General features: G+C 45.9%; 1 protein-coding gene and 2 pseudogenes across 1 annotated transcript; 1 reads left to right on the forward strand and 2 right to left on the reverse strand.

Annotated features, from left to right (window-relative positions):
• Nucleotides 1-9,217: 9,217 nt before the first annotated feature.
• On the reverse strand, nucleotides 9,218-19,152 carry LOC136533886 (UDP-glycosyltransferase 89B2-like; annotated as a pseudogene).
• Nucleotides 19,153-19,937: 785 nt separating this feature from the next.
• On the forward strand, nucleotides 19,938-22,123 carry LOC136533892 (uncharacterized). The gene is made up of 4 exons (XM_066526420.1): nucleotides 19,938-20,089; nucleotides 20,202-20,291; nucleotides 21,321-21,358; nucleotides 21,726-22,123. The coding sequence occupies exons 2-4, from the start codon at nucleotides 20,216-20,218 to the stop codon at nucleotides 21,837-21,839; spliced, it is 228 nt and encodes a 75-aa protein (XP_066382517.1). The 5' UTR covers nucleotides 19,938-20,089; nucleotides 20,202-20,215; the 3' UTR covers nucleotides 21,840-22,123.
• A 273-nt stretch (nucleotides 22,124-22,396) lies between these two features.
• On the reverse strand, nucleotides 22,397-25,407 carry LOC136533891 (uncharacterized; annotated as a pseudogene).
• Nucleotides 25,408-25,443: the final 36 nt, after the last annotated feature.

The raw sequence follows: 25,443 nt of genomic DNA on the forward strand, positions 1-25,443 counted from the left end.
GCAGCTGAAACGCATGACGGCATGGGGCGATCTAACACATGCGGCGGCAGTGATCCCTGATCCGGTACTGCGATGAATGTGCGCTATGCGGTGGCAGCTGCTGCCTGCTGCGTTCTTGGGATCGTCTGGAGCGACACAAGAACCGACCGACCGACGGTGCGCCGCTTGCACCCGCAATAACTCTGTTTCGTTTTCCGCGTTGTCGCCGTACGTACGCTCCGCTGCCGAACGGAACCGGAGCGCACCATCATCATTTGCAAGGTGGGTACGTGGAGGAGTCGCAGGCCGTGCCGAAAGCGTCAAGCAATTCATGAATTCGACCAGTCCAGGACAGAGGATGAGAGGACGCGCCAGGCACGGCGCCCGCCCTGTCAGGCCGTGGGTCTGAAATGGCGGCCATTCCCGGCTTTTCCGACGGGAGGATGGATGGTTGCAGGTTTACAGTCTGACCGACGGCGCATCCTCGTCTCACGTCTTTTGGGAATATGCAGAACAGTGTCCACTCTTAACCGCTAAAGATTAGTAACTCTAATCCATTTAGGGTTAATGGTTAAGCTAAGTTTTAACAAATCACAATTAGCTAATACAGAGCATCTCCTGTTGTCTTTTTGAAACGCTAGTTATCCTCCATGTTATTTTGTTAGGCGTGCATGGCGCATGGGTTTAACCGATATACCAACAAGGCTACTATCACGGTAGATTGATTATACCGTGCTCCTGTTGGCCGATGCGCATGCTTGATTAGTGCAAGTATAAAGAGTTGTAAGTGGGCTGAGTTCTGTGGTGGAGGAGAGATGAGATCAGATTTAAGAGAGAACAGAAGAAGCGAGTTGTAAATTGTAGACTTACAACCAACTTCTATACACGAACCAAGAAATTTTGTGAGAGAAAACAAATGAATTAGACGAGAACTAATTACTATATGAGTTAGCTCATAGATGGGCTATAAATGTACATACAACCAATAGAGAACTATATTATTAGCTTCACTCTTAGTGGTGGTCTAGATTTATCACCCTAAAAAACCATGCACACACATGCTTGATTGGTTGTCGCCTTGGCTCACCACCCAAACAAACATACAGCCTGTTCGCTTGTTGGTTTCAGTCAGCCCAAACCAGCCAGCCAACAGTGTTTTTCTCTCACAACAAACCAGCACCAGCCAGCCCAAACCAGCCCAAAAACCAACCAGCGAACCGGCCGATAGTACATGAGTAGCACAACTCTTCTCGGTACCGATGAATCACCCTATATTAGAACATAAATATACTTTACACAAGAATACAGAGGGGATAAAACAAGATAAAAATGAGAAGCTGGTCATCTTAATTTACAAAATCGTGTGAGCATAGACACATGAATTAAAATGTATACGAGCCTAGCTCTTTTTCTAGATAATTGCTTTTCATCTTTCTATCTCATTCTCGCTGAAAACACATATGCCATGACCTGGCTATTTGTACTATTACTAGAGACGTCTTAAAAGCTAAGAGTTCATCAATAGAGAATAGAGATGTACTCCATCTGTCCTATAAAAAGTGTCATTCCTCGCTTTCGAGAAGCCAAATATGTTTAACTTTTGACCAAATATTTATAAGAAAATATTATTATTTATGGCTATATAATTAGTATCATTAGATATATCATTAAATATATTTTTGTAATAAGTTTATTTAGAGATACAAATATTTTAAATATTTTTTCTACAAACTTAGTCAAAGTTAAGAAAAGCTTTATCAGGCACGAGCCTCATAGTGACTTTTTTAATGGGACGTAGGGAGTATGCACCTATTAGCTGGTGATCCAAATATACACCTACTAATAGTTAGCTTAGTAGCTGCTTCTCCTCTGCATTCTTTTGTTAGGCGTGAAAGTGTTTAACCTAGATACCAAGACGTCATCGTGGTGGATCAGTTGTCCTCCGGATGCAGCGCTCTCCTACCCCTGCCCAGCGCATGTTTGATTGTCCGCACTCACCACCACAACAACTCTGCATGTGCATGCTCGATTGTCCGTGGCCTAAACTCACCACCCCAAAAGCCATGTATGAGCATTGCAGCTCGTAATGGTCTGCCTTGGTAATGATGAAAAGCTGGCGCTCAATGTTAAAGCAAAAATAAAAAATAAATACTAATACACACCTTACTACTAAAGAATATAGAGAGAGTAGCTAATTTCTAGCTCTGGATTAGCTTTACTCGCTCCAAACGTATCCGTAGTTTGAGCTTGATTTGGAAGGACTGAAGCTTTTGTGCTGCCATGTTGCGCTACCAGGCGGCCTTTTAAACTGCTGCAGGGTTTCAGTGTCGCTTGCCTTGGCCTTTACTGGTGATGGACTGATGGTATTCACGTGCGAGCCCATGCAGAGTGTAATGCTTTGCCGGATCCACGCCAATGCTGGATCTTAAAAGAACGCTGTTTGGAGTATAAATGTAGCCAACTGTACCATGTTCTCCCTGTCATTTACGTATCATGCATCGTTAGTCTCCAGGAATAGAATTTGCTATCCTTTTGCTCTACCCCTCTTCAGGCTTGAATGCTTTTGCCATTTTTCTATCCTCCTTTCTTTGCATCAGGAAACTGTCTGCCAGATCCTCTGTCCGATAACTGGAATGGGCAAGTTGCAGTTGCGGACGGGTTCGAGATCTCCTATCTCGGAGACAGATATAGCAGGAAAACTGCCGCTCCATTCTTTCAGAAGTCAGAACCAACTGCACCGTACTCAACGAGTCAACGAGTGTATCTCTGGCGAGAAACAGCCGGAACCGGGCAGCGCAAGACAGTAATAGCTCACTAGTAGCTGTAAAATGAGCGAAGAAACACTGTGCAAACGACCTCTGAGCTTACTCGAAGAAACTTAGTAGTAATACTCGATCAGTACGGCGCAGATCGAGCTGGGCTCGCTGCAGTTATCAAGAGCTCTGATCGATTGCCATTTGTCAACGGTCTACCACTCTGGATACAGACAAAAGCCAAGTAATGGACAGGACAGAGCAGAGCAGAGCTGAATGTCTGGATCAAGAATGGTCATCACCTAGCCAGCAAAAATGCCAAATGCACATGTCATAAGCTGGTTCCGGTCTTTGAAATGGATACGTTCTCCTTCCTTGCTTGCAATACCTACGCACGCGTCTTGTTGCGACGCTCACCGGCCGCCCAAGAGGATTTCGTTGGTGAGTACTGCATCTGAACTACCAGTCCTGCAGTCCGTGCAACAAACAATTCGGGGTAGGAGTAGACCAGCTGACCCGGCATTTTTCTTATAATTCAGTTGCATTGCGGTATCTTCTTTTTTCTCTCTCCCGTCGACGAGTCAGTTTGCAAATGGACCATATACTGATATACAACATATATTCCGAGGTTTGGTCAGTTCTTTTCTGCGAACAAGACTGAACATTGGCTCTGCCTAGCCTGACGTACTGACCGTTCGGTGAAACGTGAACATAGAACACAGGTGTCACTCGCTCCACAATATAATTCATAGTACGATCACATGAACAGCATGGGTCACTCACTATTTTTTCCCCTACCCCTTTCCACTGTTTTTTTCCAATTGTTTAAGGTACCATATGCTCAAGTGGTCATCATAATCACTTGTTAACAGCTAGCTAGCTAGCTCATGGAATTAATCATTCATTCTCTGACGGAAAAAATCGACGTCTGGGTTGGAATTGCAGTTAGGTGGAGTCTGCCGGACCCTCTTTCTCTTTCCCTTCCTCTGCCTGCCGCTGCTGCTCGTCTCTATGCTTTTAAGCATTTTAACTAATCCTCATCGCCTTCTTTAGGCACCACTGGTTGGAGGGAGCAGTAGTTGGAGCGTCCTCGCTTACGCTAAACGCCGTCCGTGCCATGCCAGCAGATGGCAACAACGCTTCCAGCTCAAGGGAAACAGGGCAAAACAGGGGCTCAGGCTATGTCCAGTGCAACGCTGGAAATTCTTTTGCTGTTTCGTTACACTTACTGCGACAGCAACAGGGGCCAAGTGAATAAGCAAAGCAACAGCAGGTAAGGTAGGAGTAAAAATAGATCCGCCGGGCGCCGGCGGTAGGAGCCGACAGGGAAGCAGCGGGAGCAGGTCGTTGGAGTCATCATGGGGAGCGTGTTGTTTCTCCGGCAGAAAGGCGGTTGTTTGCTTTGCTCCTTCCTTTTCCCGGACCTTGTTTAGCATTACCTCAAAGTTCTAAGTTTTTTCATTCTCTCTCCATTACATCAATTTTTGGACGCATGTATGGAGCATTAAATATAGGATAAAAAAAGTAACTAATTATACGGTTTGGTTGTAAATTACGAGACGAATCTTTTAAGCCTAGTTAGTCCATAATCAGATAAAATTTGTCAAATACAAACTGAAACGTGCTACAGTAGTCCAGATTGCAAAAATTTGCAATCTAAACAAGGCCCCGGTCTCAGCATCCAGGAAACAAGCTGCCATGCTCACTAACTACCATTAACTATTGCTCTGTACCGATCACATGCTCTGATTGAGCTTGCACATGTCTGAACTGTGGCGGTGTGTGCAAGCTACAGAAAGAATACAGTGATACTTACGTACTGTTTGGTTGGATATTTGTAATGGCATCTGATTACGGTGGCACTGATAACGTTAGATGTTTTGCTTCCACTGCAAGCGTATCACGCCGTAATCTGTTCGCCTCATCTTCCCCTCGACATCTTCGTCCAGTTCTTTCCCAGCGCGAGCGCCGCCCATCCCCACTGCCTCTTCGCGTCCTAGTGTGACTCCACCCCTTCCCGTCCTCTCTGCCTTCTCCAATCTTGGCCTGCAGAACCGCGCCGCCCACGCCGCAACCCTAGGTGTTCTCATCTCGTCGAGGCCGTCTGTGCGGTGATCCACTCCACTGCCCAGAAATTCTGGACGTCCATGGACGAGGTCGTCGCCGGCGAAGAAACACTGTCACTTGCTGCACACCGTGATGGCCTCATCGAGCTAGGTGAGCGCCGCCGCCACCTGCTCCGGCACCAGCGAATGCCTCTGGGCGAGCGCCACGGCAATCTACTCCGGCACCAGCGAATGCCTCGTCGACTTACTGCGACTCTGCGAGATGATGAGCGACTCGCAAACCAGCCTCCTGCCATGGACGAGCACGAGGTGGATGCAACTGGCCGCGGCGTGCATCCTAACGCCATCAACAACGCTGCATCTCGAGTTCACACTCGAAGCAGGCACGCAGCGGCGCCGAGCATGAAGATCTACGTCTCGCTGTTTATCCAATTCCTTTACGGACACGAACCAAACAAAGCCAGTATTCGCTTAATTTGTTTCCATTTGCGGCGTCTTCCATTACTGTTCCGCGTTTACGTTTACCTGATGCAACCAAACAGCTCCTTAGTGGGAGAAGAAACGGGGTGGGCGATGCATGTTTGTTGGGGTGGACAATTATGCATTTTGGCACATTGGTAGACAGGACAAGTACTTTTGTATTTGTCCTAAAAAAAAAGGACCCTTTGGGTTCAGATTCCATGAGTGGGTGGGTTGCAATTTTTTTCCCTGGTGTCTTGGTTCAATCATCACGTAATCTTCAGCTTTTGCGATGTGATTTTGATGTAGGCTTTGTAAGAAAAGGTTTGGGTGATGCATGCTTAAGCTTCAATCCTCCATTTTGGTATGTTTCCATTTCGTGAGGCTGGAGTGCTGGACCAAAAACGGAAATCGCTAGTTTGATTAGACGTTCCCAGAAATGGGAGAATCTCAGTAGCTAATTATCAAGTGATATTGAAGCCACTCTATCGAATATAATGATAATATGCTTCGCTTGTAAGATTAGCGACATCAGCGACGGTAATATCAGTTGATTGCAAGAGACAGCTCAAATTGGGTGATTGTGATCTGTGAGTCCTTCACTTTCTGAACTCTGATAGGTTTGCTGTGCAGATTCTCATGAAATGCGTCTACTACTGCACTTACTGTAATTTGTGACTCGTAAGTCCTACACTTTTAATAGATCTCCTATAAGAGTACTCCTATATAATCACAAAGTAGTAGCAGTGGTGGTGGTGGTGGTGGTGGTGTCCATCAATTCAACGACAGCATGTGAGGTAAAAAACTAAAAGTTGGATGGATTACAGAACCCACTTTAGGTTTTGTTTGGATGCATGTGCATTCACTTTAATCCACACGTGTTTGAGTGGACTGGACTGGAATTTAGTTTAATTTCACTCCAATCCACTTCAACATATGTGGACTGAGATGAATACATGCGCATCCAAACAAGGCTTTAGTTGTTTGAACTCATGCTCCAGCAATTCTAATAAGTGGAAGCAATTAGAGCTGCTTTATCCGTTCCAAAAATAAGTTGTTTTAGTCATAAGTCAAACTTCTCTAACTTTAAGAAAGTTTATTAAAAAGTACACCAACATCCACAACATCAAATTTGTTTCATTAAATGCGCCATGAAACATATCTTAATAATACATTTATTTTGGTTTGATATACATATAAATATATCTTGGTTGGATAAAGTATATTTTTCAACATTCAAGTTGAGGTAAGTCTAATTTTCAACCCTCAACTATATAAACGGATAACGGACATCCACCAAACTATTGAAACTAGACAAATTTATTCTTCTAACTGGTTTCAATGGTTTCTATTTTTTATAAATAATAAAAATCTAGTTCGATCTCTAAAAATTATAATTAATTTAGAATATATGAAATTAGTTTCAATTTTTTTATATAAATTTGTTATCTATCTATTGATACTCTATTTAGAGTTATTAGGATCTTATTGATTTTAAATAACTAACGAGCGTGACTACAAGCAATAAAGCTAAAGGAATATAAATTAACCAGTTTCAAATAACTATATATAGATCATACTTTCTGATTTAAAATAAATTAATAATGAAATTTATGAGACCAAACCAGTTTTTAAAAAAATAGAAAAAACACCTATGAAACTAACCGAAGGACTAAGTTTGTCCAGTTTCGACAGGTAGAGGGTACCAATTACCTAGTTTTATAGTTTAGGGTTGAAAATCGAACTGACGTACAATTTGAAAGTTGAAAGATGTACATTACCCAAATTAGAATGACTTACAATTTGGAACTAATGGAGTATGTATGACTATGGCTTTCCAACCAGTTTGTTTCGCATTAATTTGCACACAATTAGAGGTAGATAATAACTCCATTTTTAGTCGAGTCATAGGACACATCAAACTTTATCTCCACTATGAAAAGCGCACTAATTTGTTTTTTTGGACAATCCAACAGCAAAACACTAGACGACAGCAATCATATGAGGTCGTAGTACACCCCCACTGAGCCCATAACCAACTTCTTTGACTAAACGGGTGGCTCAGGCCAAATCTTCAGCTATGCAGAGACATGGCCCCGCCCCTAACATTAGGCAAGAGGACCTAGGCTTTCGTTTGACGTTACATGTTCCTCTTTCCCTGGGCATTTCATTTCTGTTGGGATCATGTTGCATGGATTGGACCATTCGACAATAAATACCTTGACTTTGTGAGGCTTATCAGACATCAGCCTGCATAACAGATTTTGTCGGTCAGGAAATAGTGGTAAAAGTGGTGGGAGTAACGTAACTTGAGCAGTAGTTTACTTCTGCAGCATCTAACACTTTCAGATTATGACAGTAAATTGATTCTAGTGCAAGATACATGAGTAATTTAGCTGCCAGCTCTCAGATGACCTAATGACCCGTGCTTCCAGCAAATTCGCCCACATGGTTCACAACTCGGCTCCAGCGGAGCGTCAAAACGTGATTTTGCAGAGGAACCGGGTTTTCAGCTGAGGAAGCCCAGGAAGGTTCTTGGCTTTGCTTTGGGCTGAAACAATGGGGAGAAAAGGGGTACTGGGTACAACTAGTGATTGGAAGGTCCTGATCGACGCTGATGCAGGAGCCGACGCTTAAAAGCAGGGGGGAACGCAAAGATTCCTCCTCCTCCTCCAGCTCAGGCCCGGAAAGCCGGCAGGGGAGGCACATGGGTTGCTGCCTCGCTAATTTTCCTCATCAGATGATCCGTTGGCATTGGGGGGCCGGGCAGGTCGAGTCAAACGTCGGCATTTGGGAATCGGACACCGCATGTTTCTCGTCTTCCTCAGGATAGCGGCTCCTCTGGTGTTTGCTTTCTCACTTGCAGCTTCACAGAGGCAGCCCAGGAGGCATCTGGGGAGAGGTAGCTAAGTAGGTCGTGTTCAAATGATTTGGTGAGCATGACACTTGCCCTTCTTGGATGAACTTTCAGTGTGATGAAGTTAGATCCCCTGGGAATCGAGCTGAAAACAATGTGTGTAAAGCTTGTGGTTGCAGAGGCGGAGCTCCCCATACGGCAGGGTGGGGCAGCTGCCCCACCTACCGCCGGCGAGGAGAGCTCCCACCTCTGTCCTCCTCCTTCCTTCTTGTCCTCAGTAGACTCCAGTTTGCTATTGCCGGCGTGAGGATGAAGACGGCCGAGAGCTGAAGACGAAGCGCTGCGGCTTCCTATCGTGGCCCAAGGAGGGAAAGCCCGGAGCCGAACACTCATACTAGCCCAATATGCAACAAGCCCATCCGCCAATCTCACCCTTCATCGCTCGTTCTAGTGCATAGGCCACCGTGAGGGTGAGTAGGCGAGACTGCGGACGTCGAACGGCGAGGAACCTAGCCACCGTTAGGACGCAGGCCACTGTCTGTCGTCCGGTTCGCCGCACACCACCATGGTATGTCTGCCCCACCTAAAATCTTGGCTGACCTCCGTCAGTCCGTCACTGGTTGCAGTCTTGTACTGTGGCAATGTGGCATCTGTTGAAAGGGCAATGACACTGACGAACTAACCTCAGAGTAACTTATGAGCTCCATCAGAAGATGCTTCCTGCGTACGCGAGGTGCAGCTTAAAGAGCTGATTGTGCTGCTCTGTACTGCGCAGGACAAGCGGTAGATGGGAGTTCCATTAGCTGCTCAGCTCCTGTAAACATACAGATACAGCAGAACTGTGAGCGCGAAACAGAAGCCAATTATTCGTGTGCACACATGGGAAAGCACACAAAGCAGAGGTTACTGATGCCTCTAAATCGTTCTAGAGATCGAATCAAGTTCAAGCTACAGCGAAGTTCAGCTCCCTGATGCCCTCATCAGTACAGTAGTACTCCTTACAACAACGGGGAAAACAACAGAATCTGAATGTCTGAAAATATCTGCTTTATCGATGAAGATGATTGCTTTATTTCTGAATTTAGTCCTGAACCTGAAGTGAGCTAGCTTGGTAGCTTCCGGATTTCCTGCACCAACAGCTCTAGATCAGCGTACGAGCTCCCGCCTGGCTTCACTTCACGGGCGACCTCCGCCGCGAGTGCCTTGGCGCGGGCCCTGACGTCGCGCGCCCTTCTGGCCGGTGGCGTCGGCCAACACGGACGCCAGCTCGCCCACGTCGGGGACAAAGCCGAGGCCGCCCTTGCACGCGCGGACCGCGACGCGCGTCTCGTCCACGAGCAGCCGCGCGTCGAAGAACTGGTCGGCCACCAGGGGCACCCCCGCGGCCACCGCCTCCAGCGTCGAGTTCCAGCCGCAGTGCGTCAGGAACCACCCCACCGCCGGATGCCGCAGCAGCGCCACCTGCGGCGCCCACCCGCGCACCACCACGCCGCGGCGCGCGCCTCGAACCCGTCCGGGACTACGGCGCCGCCGCCACGTGCACGGCCTGGCTCCCGAAGCACACGTACACGACCGAGCCTTCCGGGAACACGTCCAGCCACGCGCTGAGATCGGCGAAGCCAACGTCTGGCTGCGCGCCGTGGGCACCCGCGGCGTCCGCCTCCGGAGCCATCGGTCCCACCGCCCATACGCACCTAAGCCTAGGTCCTCGAGCGGCCGCTCCAGGTACCTCCCCACCAGCGCCCTGAACTGAGTTGGGTAGAGTCCATAGGATCGATCAATCAGAGGTACTATTCGTTGGATGAACTAAAACCTGTACACATTCTAGACAGAGAGACATGAACACAAAGAGGGATGGACAAGGGTTGTTAAACCTGACACCGCAAAGGGGGAGGGTTCAGAAGACGTCCATCACTTTCCGTCGGTGTAGTCTGCGCACGGGCAGCGACGGTCGGTGAAGAGAGCGATGAAGACGTCGACGTCGATGGAGCGGGCGGTGCGGCTGGTGGCTTTCCGTCGCTGACTGCGCCCCTCTATGATCGGATTAGGGTTTAGGTGTTGGTGGAGAGCTCGGCTCAGACGAACCTCGTAACTTGAGCCGCCGGCTCCCACCTCTATTTATTGCGCAGTGTGATAGGGGTCATCCAGCCTATAGTAGGCTGGACGTCCCTGATAAGGGCGCGAACAAAGGTCCCAACTGAACCGTTGGGTCCAGTTTGAGATTAGAGATCAATCTAACAATCCCCCCTTGATATCTTACCATCTTTTAATTTTATATTATTTACATTTGTTCATTCCATTACAGATTAGCGCATAGAGCATGTTTCATCGTTACGGTCAATTGCCGATAGATTTAACAGCTACAACATATCACTTTGTTCTGAAATAGATACTTATCTTTGGGCCTTCTTTTGCCCAGAAATTATAGGCTTTTCTTTAAACCCATGTCGGCTACATGTTCTCTAAACACATTGGGTGGTAAGCCTTTTGTAAGCGGATCCACGAGTATCTTTTCGATACTTATATGCTCAAGACTTATGACATGATCCCAGACTTTATCTTTCACAATATAATACTTTATGTCAATGTGTTTGGCAGCACCACTTGACTTATTGTTGTGAGCATACTGTATTGTCGAATTATTATTGCAGTATAACTTAAGTGGTCTATAGATGTTGTCAACCACCTTTAAACCGGGTATAAACTTCTTTAGCCAGTTCACCTGCTCCGTTGCCTCACAACACGCTATAAATTTGGCATACATTATGGACGATGTAGTGACGGTTTGCTTTGAGCTTTTCCATGAAATAACTCCCCCTGTGAGAGTGAATACATATCTAAACATGGATTTTCTATCATCTATCGCATAATCAGAATCTGAATATCCCACTATATGAAGTGAATCAGATCTTCTATACATCATCATGAGGTCTTTCGTTCCTTGCAAATAACGTAAGACTTTCTTTACTAATTTTCAGTGTTCTGTTTCAGGATTGCTCTAGAATCTACCAAGTAACCCGGTAACAAATGTCAAGTCAGGACGCATACATACTTGAGCATATTGCAAGCTTCCGATAGCTGAAGCATATGAAACCGCTTTTATTTGATCGATCTCATATTGGTTCCTGGGGCATTGAAAATCCCCATATCTGTCGTCCTTGACTATAGGAGCAGATGAGGGACTACATTTGTGCATACTGAATTTCTTTAAGATTCTTTCTATGTATGGCTTTTGTGATAGTCCTAATACCCATTTACTTCTTCTCGGTGAATCTCGATCCCTAGAACGAACGAGGCTTCACCAAGATCTTTCATATTAAATTTTGTGGACAAAAACTTCTTTGCCTCTAGTAGTAGACTGACATCACTACTAGCAAGTAAGATATTGTCCACATACAGGACAAGGAGATAAACTTCCTATTCTTAAACTTTGCATAGACATAATTGTCCTCAACATTATCTTTAAACCCAAAATTTCTTATTGTCTTATCAAACTTCAAATACCACTGTCTTGAAGCTTGTTTTAATCCATAAATGAATTTCTTTAGACGGCATCCCATTCATTCTTTTTCTTTCATGATAAAACCTTTCGGTTGTGCCATGTAAACATTTCCCTCCAAGTCTCCGTTGAGAAATGTCATCCTTACATCCATCTGATATAATTCTAAATCGTAATGTGCCACTAATGACATTATGATTCTGAAGGAATCCTTACATGAGACTAGAAAAAATATCTTATTGTAATCAACCCCTTCTCTTTGCATAAAGCCTTTTGCCACAAGTCGTGCTTTATATCTCTCTATATTCCTTTGAGAGTTAATTTTTATTTTTATAGACCCATTTACAGCCTACTATTTTAGCTCCTTTAGAAATTATTTTCAAGTCCCAAACTTTATTGACATTCATAAATTTTATTTCATTTTCCATTGCCTTAAGCCACTTTGATGAATGATCACTTCTCATGGCTTCTTCAAATGAGATGGGATCATCCTTCATTTAAAATTCCTCAGTGTTGTATACATCATAATCAGTAGGAATAGCTGATTTTTAACACTTTAAGATTTTCTAGGGGCCTCCACATTTGGCACATCTTCTATTTGAGGTGGTTGTTGTTCTCCCTCATGTGTGACAATAGGTTCTACAGGATCCTAGAGAACAGGTTCCTCATCTTCATTCATTATTGCCATAGGCGGAATAACAACTAGTGCTGGCACCACAGTATCTTGCATTGTTGGTGCAACGACAACAAGTAATGAGAAAAATGGCTTATGAATTTTTAGAGTGGTGAAAGGTCTAGCTTGGTTTTGGTAAATTGATGTAACCCTAAGTGTTAACCTAGTTTATTAAGTGATTATGAGATAGGTAGCACATTCCAAGTGGTGAAGCAAATGAAGACCATGACATGATGATGGTGATGCCATGGTGATGATCAAGTGCTTGAACGTGAAAAGAAGAAAGAGAAAAACAAAAGACTCAAGGCAAGGGTATAAATGGTAGGAGTTATTTTGTTTTGGTGATCAAGATACTTAGAGAGTGTGATCATATTTAGATTTGATAGCCGTATTATTAAGAGGGGTAAAACTCATATCGAAATACGGTTATCAATGTGCCACTAGATGCATTAACTTATTGCATATGCATTTAGGATCTAGTGGAGTGCTAACACCCTTAAAAATGTTTATGAAAATATGCTAACACATGTATATAAGGGGATACACTTGGTGGTTGGCACATTTGAGCAAGGGTTAGGAACTTCACCAGCGGAGTGTCCGCCCATAGAGTACGGATAGTCCGACGGTGCCACCGGCACCCTAGACAGAAAAGACGGAGGTCACTATAAGTGACCGGACGCTGGTCTCGGAAGGACCAACGCGTCCGGTCAGTAGAAGCAGCAAAATCGCTAGTGTCGGTGTCTGACCGGACGCTGGGTCACTTAGTGACCGGACGCTGGAGGGCTGCGTCCGGTCCTGCTGACATGGCAGTGCACAGAGGAGACGCTGAGTGACCGGACACTGGGTGTGTCCGATCGAGCATGACCGGATGTGTCTGGTCGTGAAAAATCGTTTCTAGATGCTTATTGGAAATGACCGGACGCTGAGGTCCAGCGTCCGGTCATCACTTGACCGTTGAAATTGAGCACTCAGTATTTGAAGAGAGGGGATACATGGCACGCATTGCGTGACCGGGCACTAAGGTCTAGCGTCTGGTCGATATGACTGGAGCATCCGGTCACCCCGTGTTGTGCCCAGTGAAAGGGTACAACGGCTCTATTTCGTGGGGGCTTCTATTTAAGCCCCATGGTAGGTTCAAGCTCACTCTCTTGGCCATTTACATAGACATAGCAACCTTGTGAGCTTAGTCAAAGCCCTCCCACTCATCTCCATCATAGATTCAACATCTTTGTGTGATTGGGAGAGAATCCAAGTGTATTGCTTGAGTGTTTACATCTATAGGCACTTGGTGTTCGTGTTTTGTTGCGGGATTCGCTTGTTACTCTTGGTGGTTGCCACCACCTAGATGGCTTAGAGCAGCGAGGATCGTCGAGCGGAGGGTGGTGATTGTCTCCGGCTCTAATCGTGGTGATTGTGAGGGGTTCTTGACCTTTCTCCGGTGGAGAGCCAAAAGGTACTCTAGTAGATTGCTCGTGGCTTCTGTGATCCTCATCTTGTGTTGGTTGTGCGGCACCCTATTGAGGGTTTGGCGTGCGAAGCCAATTAGCGCGTGAACCTCCAAGTGAGTGAATCGCCACAACAAGGAGTAGCTTATCGGCTAGCAAGTGAACTCGGTAAAAAATCATTGTGTTCATTATTTGATTTCAAGGTGATTGGTCTTCATTAGTATTCATTCATGTGATTGATTGGCTCCTTCCTCGATACGACGGTATAAACAAATTGCTCACTTTCTTTACTTTACCACAAACTAGTTGTTAAGCTCTTTAGTGTAGCTAGTTGTGAGAGCTTGTTAGTTTGGTTAGTGTGACTCTTTAGTTAGCCTTTAAGAGCACATTAACTTAGTGTAGTGTTATAGCTTTTGTGTGGATAGAAACTATATAAACTAGAATTGTGGAAGATGGCTTGCTATTTTAGTACGCTAGCACAACATTTGCTTCGCCTCATAATTATCTAACCGGTTTGTTAAGTGTTGTTGTAGAAATTTTTTATAAGCTATTCACCCCCCTCTAGCCATTAGGACCTTTCAAGTGTGCGCATACACCTGCTTCTCTTCAAGGTCAATTTTTCGAGCTACCATGCTCTCCCTCATCATTTTATCTTATAGGAAGACAATGTGTCTCGTTTTCACAAATTTTATATGTCTGTCTGGACAGTAGAAACGAAAACCTTTTGACTTTTCTAGGTAACCAATGAAATGACAACTTACTATTTTGGGATCTAGCTTCTCAATATTTGGGTTAAATACTTTAGCCTCAGTAGGACTCCCCCACATACATAAGTGGTTTAGTGAGGGTACTCTTCCTGTCCACAACTCATACGGTGCTTTGGGTACCGACTTACTTGGTACTCCATTAAGAATATGAATGGCGGTTTTAAACGCCTCCATCCACAGGCTCAACGGTAAGGTGGAGTAACTTATCATACTGCGCACCATATCCATCAGGGTACGATTACGTCTTTTAGCTACTCCATTCTGCTGAGGTTCGCCCGGTGTAGAATACTGGGCTACTATGCTATTCTCCTATAAGAACCTTACAAAGGATCTAGGAACTTGGCCATATGGGGTATGCCGACCATAGTTTTCCCCCCACGGTCGGACATGACTATCTTAATCTTTAAACTGTGTTGGTTTTTAACTTCTGCCTTAAATATCTTAAATTTATCCAATGCCTCTATTCTTTCTTTGATTGGATAAATGTAGCCATAACGGGAGTAATCATCTGTGAATGTTACGAACGAATTATAACCATCCACACTCTTTACAGGAAACGGATCACAGATGTCTGTGTGAATAATCTATAAAATTCCTACGCTTTGTTTGGCATTTTTCTTAATTTTCTTTATATACTTTCCTTTTATGCATTCTCTACATTGTTCTAAATCTGAGAACTCTAATGGAGGAAGAATATCATTCTTAACTAGTCTTTCTATTCCCCCCCCCTTAAAATATGGCCTAAATGATAGTATCATAATTTCTATAACGCATCGTGATCTCTCTTTTGTTTTCTATTTACATCTGTAGATGAGGATACATTCTCATTGTCGCACGCAACGTTCCCATCATCGCATACAACATTCACTTCATCACGTAGTGATAACAAATAAAGGTCATTTTGTAAGATAGCAATACCAACACATGCATTATTAAATGTTATCTTACATTTGCCATTTTCAAAATAGCAATCATATCCATCATTGTCCAAGCATGAAACGCTAATCAAGTTTCTCTATAAAGAGGGAACATAAAGAACATCTCTAAGTAAAAGTGTGAAGCCATCAGCAAGCTCTAGAGAAAGATCATCAATGGCTTCGACATCTGCTCGGACTCTATTTGCAACTTTAACGTGTCTTTCTCTTCTTTGCGTAGTCCTCGTCGAACGGAATCCCTGTAAAGAATTAGTAACATGAACAGTTGCACCTGAGTCAATCCACCAAGTAGATTTCGAATACTATACATATAGGGATTCATTTATGAACATAATAATGTTCTCACCTTTCTTTGCCATGATCATCTTTAAGTAATCGGGACAATCTTTCTTATAATGTTCCGTCTTCTTACAATAGAGACATTGGTCTCTCTCTACTGTGAACTTGTTCTGCTGAGGCTGATGCAGTATGGGACCCTTTCCCTTTAGCTTTAAGGAGAAGTTAGCATTAGTATTCTTTTTCTTGTTGTCTTTCAGATAATTGATAGTGCCACCATTGGCAGCTTTCATTCTCTCCTCCTCTTGCACACACAGCCATGAGCCTCTCTAAGTTCCACTTCTCGGGCTGTATGTTGTAATTGACAACAAAAGTGTCAAATTCCTTTGGCAAAGAAGCAAAAATCGGATGGATAAGGAACTCTTCCTTGATATCTAGATCCATTGGTTTTAGCTTGGATGTCAAATTACTCAGCTCTCTTATGCCACCATTACTAGAGTACCTCTCTGTCACTAGCTGCTTTATCAGTTGGGTAGTATATGTCTTTGAAGAGCCAGTGAATTGACTCTTTATTCTATCAAGGTACTATGTGACGGTGTCACACTCTAGAATTGAGCCCACAATTGCAGGCTCAATCGTGTTCTTTATCATAGCCATACATTTCTTGTTGGCAGTGACCCACTTCCTATGCTCAAGGTCATATGACATCTTTTGGGATGCAAAATCCCTTTCTCTGGTTGCCCAAATGACATCAACCTCGTTTGTCTCCCTCACCGGTGCCATAGGCTCAGTAGGACATGGTGAGATGACTATCCAGTCCACCTTAGCCAAGATGAAGGCCAGGTCAATCTTTTTCTTCGAGAGTGGGGATCTCTTTGATACAACCCATCAAGTTGTATCCGCCTGAAAACACAATTTATATAGAGTGAGAACATAAACATAATAATAACAATTGCATGCCTTAGTTCCAACGTTGATCAAAATTAAAACATACAATTGTCCTCTACACTAATTCTACATCACCATTGAGCAGAAATAGAATTAATGCATGACAAAACTCATCATAATATTGCCATTAATCAATGTTGGTCAGAATAATAACAATATTATAATAAACTAAAAATATATCCATTTTTCAAAATTAAATTATCCCGTTGGTTTGAATTTAATAATGAAAATAACAACTTTAAATACGCAGCGGAAAATGAATTTTACCCACAGGAAAATTCTCTTTTCTATTTTTTTTAAGCTATTTATCCATTTTATAGGAAATAAAACTTTTATTGGAAAAAGAAAAACAAAAAATTACTCAAATTCACACTATTCCTTCGCCCCGGATGGCAAAACGGCCAGACCCACTTCTCTGCACGCGCGCTGCCCGCACCCAGGCCGCAACATGGGCCTAGGCCGGCAAAGCCGTGCGGCGCGCTCACCCGCCTGGGCCGTGAAACGGCCTGCTCGATCTGAGCCGTCCGTGCCGATCCGACGGCCGAGCGACGATATCGCGCGAACAAAAACACCCCCGCGGTCGTCCGACCCGAAACCCTAGCTCATTTGACTCCACTCTTTCTATCTCTCAACCGCTCTTCTTCCTCAGCGCCGGCAGCATCAACCGAGCAATGAGCGCAAGCGACCTTGGCACCATTGCCGGCCCCCTCGCCGGCACGCGCTCCCCACACGGGTGAGCGCGCTACCGTCGAGCGGACTAGCGGCGATGCCCTTTCCCCCTCCAAAACCCTAGATCTGACCCTGATCTCTTCTCTACCTCCTTTATCTTGGTCCCACGACGGCACAAAGACGATGATGGCGCCGTCGCCGGCCCTCTCACCGACGCGTGCTCCCCAGCGAGTGAGCGTGCCGCTGTCGAGTGGCCTGGCCACAACGCCCTTTGCTTGAGAACCTACCCATGTGCCGACGAGGCGGCAGCACGGTGCGACGACAAGGTAGATCTCTTCCCCTTCCCCTTTTTTTCTTTGATTTTCCTTTCTTCTTTTCTCGAATCTATCCGATTTAGGGTTGGGGATGGGATTAGGGTTAAAATTAGGGTTTGGTTAGGGTTTTGGAATGGGCACTATTCTTCTTCCCCAGTTGATTGCGTGTTTAGGGTTCGGTTTAGACTTGAAGCCAAGCCCTCCTTCTCTTCTTTCTTTCACCCAGTTAGGGTTAGGGTTAGGGAAAACCCTAGTCTACTCAGATCCGAAGGGATCTAATTCGATTCTTTTCTTTTCTAGTCTGATTCTAGACCCTGCCGTGATCTACACCTAGCAAAACGGCTCTGATACCATTGTAGAGTCCATAGGATTGATCTAGGTGTCTATCAAAGGTACTATTCGCTATTAGATGAACCCAAACCTAGGACACATTCTAGACAGAGAGACATGAACACAGAGAGGATAGACAAGGGCTGTCGAATCTGACACTATAGAGGGGGAGGGTTTAGATGATGCCATCACGTTCGTCGGTGTAGTCTGCGCACGGGCAGTGACGGTCGATGAAGACGTCGACGTCGATGGAGCGGGCGTCGCGGCTGGTGGCTTCCCATCACTGGCTGCGCCCCTCTCTGATCGGATTAGGGTTTAGGTGTCGGTGGAGAGTTCGGCTCAGGCGAACCTCGTAACTTGAGCCACCGACTCTCACCTCTATTTATTGTGCAGTGTGACAGGGGCCCTCTAGCTATAGTGGGCTAGGAGCCCCCGATCAGGGTGCGGATCAAAAGCTCAACTGAGTCGTTGGGCCTAGTTTGGGATTAGAGATCAATCTAACAAGTTGAACATGAACCCCAGCTGTCGTGCAGGTTCCACAGGAAGTTCTGCCTCACCGACCTGCTCGTCCAGAGCGCCTGCCATGTACTTCCTGTACATCATCAAGAGCTCTCTCCACTGGTACGACGGCTCACCGAGAATTGCCGGGAACGAGACACTGAACTCGTCATCATCGTCGCGCTCCGCGGGGCGCCTCACCAGGCGGCGAAAGGTCGAGTGCGGGATAGCGGTGCGCAGGACGCCAGACGGCGAGAAGACGATCCCCGCGACACCGATCTCGGGGGCCAGCGGCTGAACCCATCCGCAGAAGAAGTCGGCGACAACCGCGATGACGGGATCGGGCTACGCTTTAACCCATGCGAGGATGGGCCTGCGCAGCTCGACCAAGGCGTGGACAAAGGCGGGGAAGTGCCCCGGGCTGCAGCCCTTGGTGTTCTCGAGCCCCGAGGGTAGAGACGGGTGGGAGGGGAACGGGAAGGTGGCGGCGCGGACGGCGGTGGGGTGCACGGCGAGGAGAGGGGAGAGGAGCTGGAGGTTTGCCGAGGTCGTGACCACGGTGAGGCGGAGGCCGCGTGACGCTAGGAGGGCGATGAAGTCGAGGAGCGGCAGCGTGTTGCCCTGTGTGGGGAAGGGGATGACAAGCACGTGCGGCGCCGCCTCGGGGGTAGGGGCCGCCTCCATGGCTGGGGCCTGTGTGGCAGAGCGGCGGATGCCGGGTGGAGAGATCGGACACCGGAGACGGAGAGACGGCCAGACGGGGGTGTCGTTTTCACCGCGCGGTAGAAACGTGTTAAGTAAGGCAATTGTAGTATATCTGGCAAAGCCTGATATTCTTGATCTGTGATTGTTACATATTTAGTAGCTGATCAATCAGTTGTAGTGTGATTATAATCTTGTGATTCTTTCTGTAATTGTCACTTTGTAATTCTCTATCTCTATCTCTACAACTAAAACATTCGTAAATATTCCGTCCACATGTGCGACACCAAAGCCGCTCGCTCTGCCCCGACTCCCCGCATTCACCCCATGGCGACAGGTGGGACCAGGCTCCCTCCCTCCGTCCCCCACCGTGACTCCCTCGGCGCAGCCCTCCGCGCCGCCTGGCTGCCGCCCGAGCACCTCGCTCTGCGCCGCTAGCCCCATTGCCCTCCCCCACCTAGACTGATATTTTCTGTGGTTTAAAAACCTTATCAAGTTTTTATTGTTTTTTGAAAAGATAAAACACCCTCAAAACCATTTTAAACTAGGATCGAACGGTCTTAAAAGTTGAAAGGGTAAAATTTCTAGTTTGAAGTTCAAGGGAAAAAAATCAAACTACGTTTTCCCTTTCTAAAAGCCTGGACCAAACCTGTTCGCGCCCTGGGCTTGATGACGTGCTGTGCATGGTCTGAAAGGCGTTGCCAATCTCGGACTCTCGGTCCGGCTTAAAGGCCCGTCGAGGCCCAGCAGGGAATTAGTCGCCCCCTTTCACTAAAACCAGGTGAGGAATCTACCAACTGCTCTTCTTCTTCCGTCCACCCCTGGTGGCTAGTGCGCTCCTCTCTCTCGGCGACGACTGGGCTACCGCCGCCGCCGCCAGACTTCGTCGGGCACTTCGCCGGCGAAGAGTTCCCGCCAGGTATCCCCACCCTCTCTTCCCTTACTTCTGTGCGAAACCAAGGACCCAATGACCCTAACTTAAGCTATTTGGCTATTTCTACTCGGATCCGATCTAATTACAAGTGCAACAGGATCAGAGGAGGTGATGGCGAGAAGTGACAGCTGCCTGGCGCGCGTGGGTGCCGGAGTTGCCATCGGTGGCGCAGTCGGCGGAGCCGTCGGTAACCTTCCTCCCTAAACCCCCCCTAAACCCTAGACTTGCAGCATCCATCCGTGCGAGCTGCTTCGCCCGTGGGTATGTTTGTTGAAGTAGATTAGTGTGTGATCTCAGGGATCTTCTCGAGCTAGCTACTACAGATCCTCGGTTTGTCTTGTTAGCTGGCGGCCGCAGATGTAATAAAAAGGTGACTTTTGTTAAGAGTTCGTGCTTAGGTAGTATCTTCAGGAGATGTAATATATCGATGCTCTAGTTGAGTTTGTTTGTCCAATTGCTTGTGCTTTAAGGGCTGTTGCTGATTTGGTGTGCCGCGGTTTGGGTAATTTGCTGGTGGTGGGTAGGACTTGGGATGAAAAATGTAAGATCAAAAGCTTGTTCAATGCCACTTTGGAATGTACCAATTAGTATATTCGAATTTTGGTTTAGTTTCCTGATTTGGACTCCATTGTAACGGAAAGATGACAGCATATGGAATTGTCTGTATGTCAAGTTACTGGTATTTGCTGGCAAAAAGTTATCATTCCGCTTCGTGGTTTCCTATTTAGCTCGTGTAGAGAATACTGATCACAAGGACTTGAAGGGGTGGATATGGTCATGTATTAGGCTACCAGTCTCTGGCTTTCTTACCTTGATAGTCATTACTTTTGGGTTTTGTAATAAGGCAGAAAAGACGCGCCTGTGGACTTTTATTATTTTTATGGGGTTTGTGTTGACCAGTGCTTCAAGGATGTACCTAACATGCTTGGCTTGCTTCTTTCGTGCAATAACTATTATGCAATTGTTGCTTTCAAGATGTAGCTCTAATAAAGTTGCTTATATTCCCAACGCTCATTAGAAGATGTTTAAGGCAGCCTAATTAGCCTGCATGCAGTGTAACTTTTTCTGTCCTAAATTTCAATCTTGTATGACCGGAGGGAAGTGGTAGTTCTCAAAGTGCTCTTGGAAATAAATGCTATATGTTTCCTTCTTTCTGCTGCCATAGCATAAGAGTACCAAGTTACTAATTGGCATGTTTTTCCTTCTTCCTCCGCAGGTGCTTGCTATGGAACTTTTGAGGCATTCAGATACAAGGTACGCATACACTATTTGCTTTATTATACACAAAACCACATTATGGTAGGGCTTCTATGTGATTTCCCTTTCAATATTTGGTTTTGTGTCATTCTTTCATAAACTTTTGGATACTGATGCGTCCAAACAGTACTAGGAAATAAATTGATTACTCTGTCCTTCAATATGCAAAGGATTCAAATTGATTGGGTCTTGACACTTGATTGTGCATTTCGTTAACCTTAGCTAAGATTTACTTTATTGAACTCATGGAATAATGTAGGTTTTATTTATTTAACTGTCAAGAGGTAACTATCTGAAATAAAAGTTTAGAGTTGTTTTTGGGGGTTATCATGAATGCTAATCAGTTTGATATTCTGTTGCACAGATCCCTGGATTGCTAAAGATCAGATACATTGGACAAACTACTGTTGGCAGCGCTGCAATTTTTGGTCTTTTCTTGGGGGCTGGGAGCTTGATTCACTGTGGAAAATCCTACTAGTTTGTTTCCCTCCTTTTTCTGAACACGACATTGTCGATGGGCTTCAGAGGAGGCTTCAGTGAAAACTATTCAATGTCTGTACAATTTAACAGCTAATAGCTCAGGGTTGGAAATAACGATCAAGTTATGCCCTAGTGTTGGTGTGGATCGAAATAGAATCCATATTCATCTGTACGAGAATCTGTCAATTTCTCATATAGCGTCTTATGTTCTCAATCTCATCTCATTTTCTTTGAAAATGTAAGGATTTCTTATACTCATCAATAATACTTCTTTTCTTGCTAGATGGATGTAATATCGCTCAAACCTGACAGCTACATGCTATTGTTGAAATGGTAAGGGCAGCCAGCCAAGGCCAAGGTTGACGCAGCATGGTAGTCACTACGTATTTTCGTGTATATCGCTCCAGACTGAAGGATGATTAATCGTATATTTTGTTTTTTCGTGATATACAAATTGGGATGATTAATCGTGTAGTTTGTTTTTTTGTGATAAAAAATTGTCCAGTGAGTTGAAATAATCTCGTACGACAAGCTAATGGCACAAGATACAGCAATTCAGTATGCATCATCAGTTGCAACACTTCACGCTGTCAACGAGCCGTTCCAAATGTGTCATGCTCATGCGTTCATCCATAGTGCATTATTATTTTATACTGCACTTCTTCTCTCACTGTACATAGCTATGTTGAAGACTTAAAAAACTACTCTCACATATTCTATGCTTGACTTTGACATCAAGGATACTAAGTACAGATAGTAACCATTGTCGCTCGAATAAACTCCAGTGTATCTGGAGTCTGGACCAGATACACAGTTGTGGACAAAGCTAGCAGGACTAGACACTAGAGTAAACTAGGACATCACCTCACCATTCAGCGTGTTCAGCTGAACTGCACAACTGCTGTGTCGGCGGGCTGTGGCTGCAAACAGTTTCAGCGGGAAACTGTACCACAAGCAGCAGCAGCAGCAGCAGCCGGTTCTAGGAGTAGAACAACTAAAATTGCCAGAACTTCAGATAGTTTCATGTTCAGAAGGGGCAGAATTACAACTCTAGGATCTCAAACACCTATAAATTAGTTATGGCATACTCACTGTCACAGACCAATCAATGCCCGAGGTCGGTGCTCGATGGTTAGCAAGGGCATACCAGACTGTGAAACAGCTCTTACAAACCCCATGTTAGCAGTCAAAGTAGGAGCCCGCCAATGGTCACCTGTGCCAAAAACAATTTTGTTCTTCATCGCGAGCTTCCTTGTGGTTGGAAGATCCATCATTCGAGCTGAAGGACTGTCTGGGACAATGCTGTAGCCCAAAAAGTGTTGGTAAATACTCTGTAAGATACTGGTTGCGTACTTGCGTGGTTAAAAAAAAAGCGAATTCAAGGTCATTAGCAAGCCCCAACACACACTGGGCATGATAAACAGTGACTTGTGGAAAATTAGAAAGTTCCTAGTCTACCACGGGTGTAGTACCTCTGGGATATGATAGCAATTTGTATGAACAGGAAAATACTACTATATTAGCTAGGTCGGAGAACAAATATTTGTGCAGATGAAGAGGGCAGGCCAAACAGCTAGCTAGCAGATGCAGCATGTTTCACTCAGTGTTACTAGAAGCAAAAGCAGTTTCAATTATCTGCCAATTTAGAATGCATTGTAACTACACAGATGACAGTACCGGTTCTACCAATTTATATTGAGCTCATTACAAAACTTATACTGGGCCGCCTAGTAGAGGAGTACCTTAGTGCATCTACAATTCTACATATATCACTCAGGGGGCATGTCCACAAAATACAAGGTTGAAATGATAAATTATATAGTACCTTACTACAAACAATCTTGAAGTACCTCAGTGCATCTACAATTCTACATATATCACTCAGTATAAGGATCAGATGAACAAGAATATCATACAACCTTTGGGCACTACAAGTACCTAACAAATGAAATGCACATAAAGATAGGAAATGAAAGAGCGAAAGTCTGCTTCATGAACTTGATCATGTGTAAGTTCTCAAAAGGAAACCTGATGATGTGTTCTGTCTTAAACGTTGTAAGCAATATATGGTAACAGAAGAGTCACACTCAAAATTCAAAGCTGCTAACAGAAGAATCGCACTCAAAATTCCAAGCTAGGGTTACTATATATATAGTGGCACAAAATACTGTACCTCCAGAAACCAAATTAGCTATGTAACAGAACTTACATGAGCTGTTTCAACAAATGTCTTGCTTCTGATGTTCTCCTCAGCTCCACCACACATCGAAACAATTTCTTTGAACTCCAAGTTGACAGTTTCACATATGATACATTGCTTCCCCTCCAATGCTTTCCCCAACTCTATGAGTATTGGAAATTGCAGTTCGGATTGTGCCTACAGCAAGCATGAAATAGTTCAAGAGAAGATCTACTGCATGGTATTCTTTTGTAAGCACTAACTACTAAGTACACAGTTCTCTAATATAGATTCACTCTTTGCACAAACATATTAAATCTGTGTACTTGATGTGGGCTTCCTTACAGAAATCACAACGAAACACAATTAAATCTGTGTACTTGATTGCAGTGAACAACTGATCAACAACATTTAGAACTGGGTGATGAAAGACTGGCTCCTAGACTGTAAAGCAAACATTTCCAAGCAACCTGATCCATGATGAACTTGTAGTTGCACTTGAACCTTGCTCTGGTCTCCGCCTCAGGTGTAGCCATCAGCTTCCCTACCCCGCCACTGCTGATCCCTGACACTATAGCAACCAGCGCAGTGGTGTCCAAATTCACCAGCTCCCTCGATTCCCTCCACATCTTCCTCATAAAGGCACCAAACGCTCCCTCAAAACCCAAAGGCTCATCATCAGCAGTTCCCTCAGCCACCGCGGCGTCTGGTGGCAGCAAAGCCTCGCCAGCACCCTCCACGACATCAATCTCAAACGCCCTGAAATTCCTGAGCTCCTCACTCGGGTTGAAGCTGACGGCGACCCACCCGTCCCCATCCTCCTCCTCGAAGTCGCTAATGAACTCCTTGAGCAAGTCAGTCTCCACGGCCTCGAACCCCTCGGCGAGCCCCCGCGCGATATCCACGCCGACACCACGGGAGAAGACGAGGAGCAGCTTCTCGGGCCGCGTAGCGGGCGGGGCACCGCCCGCGGCGTCCAGCGCCGCAGCGAAGCGGGCGCGGTGACCCCCGGGCGGGGCCAGGCGAGCCTGGCGGGGTTGCTCGCGGAGACGAGCACCCACGCGGGCCGGCCACGGAAGGCGCAGGCGAAGTCGACCCCCGGGAGCGGCGAGAGCCGGGACGGGCTCCGCACGGCCGGGTGGGTGAGGACGAGGTGGAGCGCCGCGAGGTGGGGCAGGTTGGAGGAGAGCGGCGTGGCCGGGGCGGGGTGGAGCGAGGAGAGGAAGCGCAGCTCGGCGTCGACGAGGCGGAGGAGGGAGCGGAGCGCGGGATGGCGTGGCAGGTCCGGCGAAGCGGCGAGGTGGTCCTGCAGCGCGACGCACCGCGCCCGCGCCCGCGCCAGCTCCAGCTCGGAGTCGGCGGCGCACACCTGCCGTGCATCCATTTTAGCTGCGATCCGGTTTCGGCCGTGGTGGGGAAGAGA

This window comes from Miscanthus floridulus, unplaced genomic scaffold (assembly GCF_019320115.1).
Source record: "Miscanthus floridulus cultivar M001 unplaced genomic scaffold, ASM1932011v1 os_1282_1_2, whole genome shotgun sequence".
Lineage (NCBI taxonomy): Eukaryota > Viridiplantae > Streptophyta > Magnoliopsida > Poales > Poaceae > Miscanthus > Miscanthus floridulus.

Excerpts from the sequence above, each read along its gene's own strand:
- LOC136533892 (XM_066526420.1), top strand. The coding sequence starts at position 20,216 with ATGGCGAGAAGTGACAGCTGCCTGGCGCGCGTGGGTGCCGGAGTTGCC. Across the intron at positions 20,292-21,320 it reads CGCAGTCGGCGGAGCCGTCG|GTGCTTGCTATGGAACTTTT; the intron begins GTAACCTTCCTC and ends CTTCCTCCGCAG. Across the intron at positions 21,359-21,725 it reads TTGAGGCATTCAGATACAAG|ATCCCTGGATTGCTAAAGAT; the intron begins GTACGCATACAC and ends TCTGTTGCACAG.